Genomic DNA, 9,769 nt, shown 5'->3' with positions numbered 1-9,769 from the left:
AAAACCAGGTAATATGCGGGAGAGAATTTAGCGCGGATTCTGGTCAGCAGGGTCTTCCCGTGGTTCGCTGGAGGCTCGTATGGATTAACGGGATTTGATGTGGACTTTAGGGGAGCCTAAAACTGGGACGACGACCGGGCAGAGCGCTTCCTCTTCGGGTAACTATGCTCTCTGCTCTCCGATGAAATGGGTGGTTTTTGGAGGCAACAGTACAACTTAAAACTTAAAATGGCTATAACGAATGAACAGTCTGTCCATTATGGCAAGTGTAAACATAACAACTATAAACTGAAAACAATGTTAAAAAAAGAATACTACATAATTACATATAATAGCCTACATTTATTTATTTGCCAGTCTGAAGGGGATGCATTTGTCATGTATTACTGTGAAGCCAAGGACTTATTAAGATGGTTTAAATAGTTGTATGGCGCACGTAGATAGTAGCACCTGTAGATTTTAATCGGGAATGCGCACTGTTCTCTTCGCAGCATTTCGATAAAGTTTTGGCATACACGTAGCTATCCCAGATGTTTTGGAGACTAAACTGGCATGTTCTGAAGGCTATATGTAGCTAGTCAGCCTCCCGTCCTCACCCCTCCCTAACACACACTGTCTCTTATCTCCTAATTGCAGACTTCATGTCTGCCGTCCTTGTCTGTCTTTTTCTCAATTTCTTTGATTCCTTTGCTCCCTTTTCCTCTCCCTCTCATCCGTGCTCTGACAAAAACGCGCTTTCAAAGTGTCTCGCCTGTGATAGTTCATGTTTTCGTTGCGCCTGTAGAATGTTAAGATCAATCTTCCATTTAAGTTTTTAATAGCCAAGGGGCATATTATTCCCACCCTTTTTGTTCTTCACTTCAAAGGAGGGCTGCCTTCTTTTATCTCGCTTAGTTTATGCTACACATCTATTGCCGGCTGGAATAGTTTTGTCATGGTTAGGTCGTGGTGGTGTGGGCACTAGTCATTATTATGCCGTTGATGCCTTTGCTCACATGGAACCGAGAAGATTGTCCTGATCTCTCTCCATCTTCCCCCACAGGAACTCACTGATCATGGTCGCTGTGGTCCGCGCACTCATGCTACTGTGTCTCCAGCAGACGATGATAGGAGGTACGTGCGGACTAATTCCCGAGACCGGTCGCCGGAAAGACGCCAAGTCCGAAGGCTTCCTCAACGACTTCGAACTCAGACTTTTAAACATGTTTGGACTGAAACGGCGGCCGACGCCGAGCAAAACAGCTATCGTGCCACAATATATGTTGGACCTTTATCACTTGCATACGGAAAACGGTGACCACCGGAGCACGAAGCGGGTCAGAAACGTCATGGCTGGTCACGCAGAGACAGCAGCAAGCAGATCAAACACTATTCGGAGCTTTCATCACGAAGGTGAGTGGCAGCGGTAGGCTACCTGGCCTGTTACGCACATCATGAAAACTTGGTTTGGATGGAGTTTGGTAAGGAAATACAGTTGTTAGATTCTCAAATGTATGTCATTTAGCTCGGGATTAGAAGTAGCTGGATGCTGTCAAAAAGAGGGGGTGTCCACGCAGCCCCCTGATTTGTGACGGTTGGAAGTTCACATCTCCGCGCGGCTAACCTGTCGCTAAATAATTTACAGTGTTTACGAGCTTCCAAAGTAGATTCCCAGGCGCGCATGAGCTCAGAACACTTGCCTCGGAGCGGAGGTGTGTGCGCATGTCAAAGGCATTGATTACCAGCGGCGGGGAGACACGCGAGGCATTACCGTAACAAGCAGGCTATTACTCAAGCCAACAGCCGATAGTCTCTCTGGTGCCGTAGGCCCACAGGCTCCATGCGCCTTCTCTCGTGAGGTCTCCATCACACCGTGCCGCAGACTTGCTGACAGATCTAGATCAAAAACATTTGCTGAAAATACATTTTTAACTAAAGTTGGCGTAAAAAAAAAAAAAAAAATCCCAAGACAGTAGGGCTTCTCATAGGTGGTATATGAGGTTTGGCATTGGATGAAGTAGTTCGTGGAGTTTCCTTGTTACAAAAGATAAAATTACAGGTGATCTAATGTCTCCTGATAAAATAAACAAGGACCCATGAGGCTAAAGATACATACTGTTTCAAAATATTTGGCCAATTAAGTCCATGCCATCTACTGTTTAGTAAACAGTACCTACACCTATTTAAATAGTATTTTCCACAAACACACTGCTCTTTTATACCGTATCTTATTCATCATTTTTTTGCTGACCCTGATTCAACCAAGTGGTAGGCTATCTGACACCAAAATCTACACACACACACACACACACACACACACACACACACACACACACACACACACACACACACACACACACACACACACACGACACACACACACACAGCCCCCGTTGAGAGAAGCACCACTTTTCGTGCCTCTGTGTTGTCCTGCCGTGAGTCATGCACCGTCTTTAGCTGCGCCGAGTGGTGTGTGGACTTTTTAGCTGTTTATTTACTCGGCATTTGCGACGGTGTATAAACATGACTCACCTGTGCCCCGAACGGCAGAGGTGGACTTTCCATTAGGCAAACCTAGGCAATTGCCTTGGGCCCAGATCAAATTGGACCTCCGTAGGGTCCCCAACTGTCACACCAGTGGCTGTAAACTTACAAAAAAAAATCACTTGTGAAAAGTAATCGAAGATATGAGACAAAACAGTAAAAATAGCACCAAAACACAGAATTGTATGTCCATATAATGACTTTTGAGGGCCCCAGGCTTATAATTCGCCTAGGGCCCCAAAATGGCTACATCCGCCCCTGCCAAACTATCTATACCTGGCCAAGACAAATCACTGACTCACCCCCTACAAAACCTAACCATCATGGCGGTAAAAACACAGACATTTATTTTTGGCAAGGCACTTTAAAAATACGCTCCCACTTATTTAACCTGGGCTTGAATATATAAGGGGCCTGAGAGTAGCGGAATGTATAGACTCGGTGTAAACATGCAGTGCTGAATCCACCAGTGGAAAAGGTTGAACCCATTTCTGTATCATTGGTTGAATCCTCTTTCTTTCTCTCTGTTGAATATATAAGGAATACAAGTATTCTTGCTCACAGGTGTATTAGCTCAGAGCATTCTGCCTACGTGTGTGTGTGTGTGTGTGTGTGTGTGTGTGTGTGTGTGTGTGTGTGTGTGAGAGAGAGAGAGAGAGAGAGAGAGAGAGAGAGAGAGAGAGAGAGAGAGAGAGAGAGAGTTCTTGGCCTGGCAATGCATTTTGTTGTCACCAGGTTTGGCCTGCTGCTGAAGCCTCGAAGTTTGCACGTGGGCAGTGAGCGTGAGCGTGAGCATGCGCGTGCGCATAGTAGCTGGCACCCAGTGACTTTTTTTCACACAGTGCAGGGGACACAATGGCCCCTGGGGACTGTGGTGTGGCGTGGTGTGGCAGTGTAGTGTAGTGTAGTGTGGTTGTGGGGCTTGTCCGATAGGCTGGGCCGCGGAAGCCAAACCTAAAGAGTCTTAATCCGGCTGCCTCGGGTTACCATACCTGCCCAGATCCCATGGCGTAGGATGACACCTGCTCTCGGCACTGATGCATTGACCTGTGCTGCTGTCGGGGAGAGCCCAGTGTCCAATAGCCCTCACACACACACACACACACACACACACACACACACATACACACACACGCGCGCGCGCACACACACACACACACACAAACACACACACACACACACACAAACACACATACACACACACGCACGCACATACACACACAAGCGCGCGCGCACACACACACACACACACACACACAGACACGCACACACACACACACAAACACACACACACACACACGCACGCACACACACACAAACACAGACACGCACACAGACACGCACACACACACACAGACACAGACACAGACACAGACACGCACATACACACACACACACACACAAACACACACACACACAGACACAGACACAGACACGCACATACACACACACACACACACACAAACACACACACACACAGGGTGGGGATCAAGGCAGAGCTGTTCGGGAGTATCTTTTAGACACACACACACACACACACACACACACACACACACACACACACACACACACACACACACACACACACACACACACACACACACACGGGCAGAGAAAGCATGCGGGACTTGCAAATGCAACTGTAAATGATTTGCTCTTTCAATTTGAAGTAAACAGTATATCCAACTTACCAACATCAAAAGATATATTTTCATACTATAGCCGTCGGTTCATTTTTCTTACCAACAAATCACGTAAGCAGAATGCAGACATCATTCATTCATTCATTCATTCATTCATTCATTCATTCATTCATTCATTCATTCATTCATTCATTCATTCACTAAGAATGAACCTGAGTCTAGCAATACATTTAACTCCAGCACTAAATTTACACTTCTTTTTCGTTGCCGAATGTAAAAAGACGGCCCATTGAAATTCAGCATATGGGCCTAGAGCATATTGTCATGATGTAGAATAGAACAGAACAGAACAGAACAGAACAGAACAGAACAGAACAGAATAGAATAGAATGGGATACTTTTCGTGCCATTGCGCACAGTAAAAGGAGACTTTAAGTCCACTGAAATGGAACCCGTAAAGACGTAAAAGCATTACAAATTTGCTGTTACCAGAATGGCAATGACCAAGTCACAGTGCATTAACTAAAGGCTAGTAATATGTGTTGTAGTATTATTATTATGTAATATGTAGTATTAACTAAAGGCTAGTAATATGTGTTGTGTCATAGTAGTGTAGTACCACGGTGGTTACATTTTCAATGACTATTGCAGTGATCCACTGGTGAAACGTTGTACATTATAGGGCTACAGCACAATGTGTTGGAATGACAGGTGACATAAGGGGTTGCAGCCTGTGACACATACTGTATTTCCTTAGGTAATGAAAAATAACCGCACACCGGTGATCTCCCATTTACTCCGTCTGTGGAAGGGCCAGGGTGGCCCGAAACGTCACACAACAATAAAATGGAGTAAATGGGAGCTCACCGGTGTGCGGTTCTTTTTCATTATCTTATAAACTTCACGTTTTTTGAGCCTGCACCCGAAAAAAGTATTTGGATGTGCGTGAGATTGGACTTGGATACTGTATTTCCTTCCCTGCATTGGGCGACAGAGAAGCGTCCCTGACTGTGTCCTCTTCTCTTCCCCCTTACAGTAATTTACCGTACCCGTCTTTATTATACGTTACACACAGCCACGGCCCATGCCTGAGACAAGCCAGACGGCAAGGGAAGAGCTGGTGTGTGTGTGTGTGTGTGTGTGTGTGTGTGTGTGTGTGTGTGTGTGTGTGTGTGTGTGTGTGTGTGTGTGTGTGTGTGTGTGTGTGTGTGTGTGTGTGTGTGTGTGACCTGTTGGAAATGCCGTCGGACCTGGTCTGGGTGTCGGCAGTGTCCTTTTAGCGCATTAGCGTATGACTGACACAGATATGCCTGATAACATACCTGCTTAGTAAGGCCTGGGACTTAAAGCAGCGGTTTAGCCGTTGTTTTGGCGCAACTCAACACTTGAAACACACCGAAAAAAATATTTGGAATGTTGATACAATAATGACTGTGGTTCTTTTACCCCGGGCAAGTCAGAGCATGCCTCTAGGAGCTCTTTTCCGTTTGAAGATACTCTTAAAGAGAGAGAGAGAGAGAGAGAGAGAGAGAGAGAGAGAGAGAGAGAGAGAGAGGATAGAAGGGAAAAGAAGGGGGTATGAAGGTTGAAGTAGAGGGCTGTCCCTCGGCCAGTGAGAAATGTCCTGGGTAATTAGGATAGAAGAGGAAGGGAGCCGTGGGGCTCTGTGAGTGTACTTTAGGACACTTTAGGATTAGGACAACACTGTGTGGCCTGTTTCCGAAACAGGGGGGGTCGTCTTTCACCACACCACCTCAAACATTCTCTTCCGACATCCTCAGGTGACATTTTAGGGGAATTTACAAGTCACTCCAAAGGCCATTCAGGCGAATAGAGAACTTGTTGTAAACCATGTTGTGCTTTGAAAAACAGGTATTTGTTTCTGGAAAAAAGGTTTTCAATTCAATTCGATTTCAATTTATTTATAGTGCAGCATCACCATGAGTTGAACATGGTCCTAGAACACTGTCTAAACATAGCATTAGCCAGGCACAACATACATTGCAACATTATAGGCGATAAGGTGTTGTTAACATGTTAATGTCATCATGCGAAGAAAATGACAAAAATGTCTATTATACGAGCAAACTATCTCAGATATCTGATTGAAGATAGTGGTCATTTTTACATACAGAGTGTCATTTCGTGCCTTTATTGATATTAGTGTGCTTCACTGACATTGTCACTGAATTATCAACACACACAATTGTACTCTGGACTGTATTAACCAACACAGCGTTTTAAATTTGTTGTTACCAGGATGGTAATGAGTGCATTACTAAAGGCCCTGTGTTATGGCATGGTAGAGTAGTCATATGGTAGTTAACCTTTCAATGACTATTACAGCGTGCCTCAGATGGTATGGCGTGCATTAAGGGGTTAACAGTAGGGCTCTAACGATGCACTCGAGTCAGCTCACAAGTCAGTGCATATTACGATTTTTGACCTGCAGTTTTATACACCCCACATTTTTTGAAATCTAGTTGATAGGTTGAGTAGGTTACTAGAGGCTACTAATAATATAAAGAAATGTAAAAATAACAATGATGATTTGAAGCGCTATCACATATCATGTGGTTGTTTTCTGTACCGAAAGGTAACAAAACTTTAAAAGGGCATATCATGATAGTGCCTCCTTGCATCATTATACAGTATAGGACGCTGTGTATCGTGATTTCTCGGTTCTAGTAATACATAGGCCTATGTCACACACACAATAGTACTCTGTACTTAACTTACATTTATATGCACCACAACACACACTTGGATTATCTACCCTGAGCATGTAGAATATAGGAGACACGAGTACTTATTTATTTATTGTGCTTTGCAATGACATACAAGGCTCACTTTGATTACCTGTCCTGAGCAAGCCGATGGAATATGATCAACCCATTTTAGCCCTAAGGCACCTGCAAAAAACGCCTGCTGAATGCCTATGCCCTTTTTGATATATATATATATATATATATATATATATATATATATATATATATACAGTATCTCAGCCAACAAAGCACATAAAAACATGAAATATGTTGCAATTAAAAGCTAGGGCCCTCATTTGCATTAGAATGTATTAATTCAGCTCTAACACACCCGCATTTTAATAAAAAAAACCTAAAATCTCAATAGTCTAAATGCAGTCGCTCCAGGTGTCAAAGATCAAAGGTCGTATATACAGCATCAGGATCAAATGGGTTAACACAAGCACTCACTGTACCTGTATGATGCAAAAATATGTTAACTCATCTCTCTCTTTCTCTCTCTTTCTCTCCAGAATCCTTGGAGGCGCTCTCCAGCCTGAAGGGCCGCACGACTCAGCAGTTCTTCTTCAACGTCAGCTTCATCCCGCCGGGCGAGAGCGTGAACGCCGCAGAGCTGCGCATCTTCCGGGAGCAGGTGCTGGGGAGCGGGAGCGAGGGGCAGCCCGGTTCCCACGGCAACAGCAACGGCAGCGCCGGCGGCGGCGTGACCACGGCGGCACCAAGGAGCGGCGGGAGGCAACACCGCATCAACGTGTACGAGGTCTTCAGGCCCGGCAGCGGCACGGCTGGCGAACACAAGGAGGCGCTAGTTAGGCTGATGGACACGCGGCTGGTGCGCGACTCCCACAGCCGCTGGGAGAGCTTCGACGTGGGCACGGCCGTGCAGCGGTGGACCTCCGGGCATGCGCCCAACCACGGACTCATGGTGGAGGTGGTGCACCCGGAGGGTGGCTCGGAGGAGGACGGAGAAGGAGGAGAGAGAAAGGAGGAGGAGGAGGAGGAGCAGGGGAGAGATGGTGCTCACAGGAGGAGGCACGTGCGCGTCAGCCGCTCACTGCACACAGGAGACGAGGACTCCTGGTCCCAAGCGCGCCCTCTGCTGGTGACCTACAGCCACGACGGGCAGGGCAGCGCCATGCTCCGCTCCCAGCAGCGCGCCCGGGACAAGCGGCAGGCGGTCGGTCGGCGGGCAGGCGGCGGTGGTGGCGGCGGAGGCGGAGGTGGCAACAAGCACCGCAAGAAGCACCCGCGCTCCAACTGCCGCCGGCACCCGCTCTACGTGGACTTCAGCGACGTGGGCTGGAACGAGTGGATCGTGGCGCCGCCCGGCTACCACGCCTTCTACTGCCAGGGCGAGTGCCCGTTCCCGCTGGCCGAGCACCTCAACTCCACCAACCACGCCATCGTCCAGACGCTGGTCAACTCGGTGAACGGCAACATCCCCAAGGCCTGCTGCGTGCCCACCGAGCTCAGCCCCATCTCCCTGCTCTACCTGGATGAGTACGAGAAGGTCATACTCAAGAACTACCAGGACATGGTGGTGGAGGGCTGCGGCTGCCGCTGAACTGAACTGAACAGAACAGAGAGGCCCGGCTGAGGCCCGGCTGTGGGCCAGCTGTGGGCCGTGTCCAGGACAGTCCCATCTGCAGTGGTGCCACATATCCCTCCTCCAAAAAACTAGTTCCTGCAGTCTGCTGCTTCTTGCCGGATGTGGCGGCACTACTTCAGGCCGGATTTCAGTGTCAAAGCTCAGCTCAGTCCGTGTCAGTCCGCCAAAGATCCACACACATCACATTCCCCCATCCATCTCTTGGCTCTCTCTCATCCATGACCCATATTACTGGACCCAGGCATGGTTGGGATGGACAGGGTTTTGGACCAAAACTCATAACTTATTACTTAAGCAACCAATCATATATTCTGATTGGGATGAGGCGTGGCTGACAAATGGATGGGCATAGTCACGTCCCAGTCCACTTAGAACCATGCCCACTCTCTGACCTACAGTGCATTTCTCCAAACCATTGTTGCTAGCTATGCCACCCACACCATTCCAGCCACCTGTGACTGAAACAAATGAACTACTTACTGTACTTACTAACCAGTGTCCAATGAAGACTTTTATTTATATGAATACCAAGAACTTTTTGTATAAAAAAAGAAACTAAAACAAAAACAAAACAGACTTACCAAAGCCAAACACAAAAAAGGTCAACTATGGAGGAGAGAGAGAGAGAAAGTAAAGTATATAAAATAGATATTTATGTCAAAAGTTGGAAAATAAATGTTTTAAAGAGGAGTATTACTTCTGAAATGGTTTTAAAATATGTTTTCTGATGTACATTTCGAAACCAGTGCAATATCATATTAAGTATAATGCTCAGATTCTTATTTTGTATTTATTTCTATCATAACCACTTTATTTGTAAATAAATAATGTGTATTTATCATGAAAACAGGTGAGTCTATCTTTAGTGTCTTGGTTGGGTCAGCCATTTCCTGTTGCACACACACACACACACACACACACACACACACACACACACACACACACACACACACACACATACACACACTCACACACACACACACACACACATATGGTTAACAGGGTGAAAAGTGTCTTTTGTTTTCCGGGCTGGGAAACACCCATTTTAATGTCTTCTCTTGTGTCCAGTCAGACTGTTGGTAAGTCACACTCAGGTGTGTGTGTGGATGTGGGTGGGTGTGGATGTGTGTGTGTGTGAGAGAGAGAGAGACAGAGTGTGTGTGTGTGTGTGTGCGTGTGTGCATGATTGTGTGTGTGTGTGTCGTGTCACGTGTGTGCATGATTGT

At 46.5% G+C, this 9,769-nt stretch overlaps 1 protein-coding gene across 1 annotated transcript in view; it reads left to right on the top strand.

Annotated features, from left to right (window-relative positions):
* bmp2b (bone morphogenetic protein 2b) overlaps nucleotides 1-9,346 on the top strand; it is a 9,557-nt gene extending 211 nt beyond the window's left edge. Inside the window, exons 1-3 of the mRNA XM_063222480.1 lie at nucleotides 1-158; nucleotides 1,043-1,392; nucleotides 7,447-9,346. The exon at nucleotides 1-158 is cut by the window's left edge and continues 211 nt beyond it. Of these exons, the coding sequence (XP_063078550.1) occupies nucleotides 1,056-1,392; nucleotides 7,447-8,498 (1,389 nt within the window). The 5' untranslated portion in view covers nucleotides 1-158; nucleotides 1,043-1,055 and the 3' untranslated portion in view covers nucleotides 8,499-9,346. The remainder of the gene's footprint in view (nucleotides 159-1,042; nucleotides 1,393-7,446) is intronic.
* Nucleotides 9,347-9,769: the final 423 nt, after the last annotated feature.

The sequence above is a fragment of the Engraulis encrasicolus genome, chromosome 18 (genome assembly GCF_034702125.1).
Source record: "Engraulis encrasicolus isolate BLACKSEA-1 chromosome 18, IST_EnEncr_1.0, whole genome shotgun sequence".
Taxonomy (NCBI): domain Eukaryota; kingdom Metazoa; phylum Chordata; class Actinopteri; order Clupeiformes; family Engraulidae; genus Engraulis; species Engraulis encrasicolus.
This window is presented reverse-complemented; position numbering and strand designations above follow the sequence as displayed.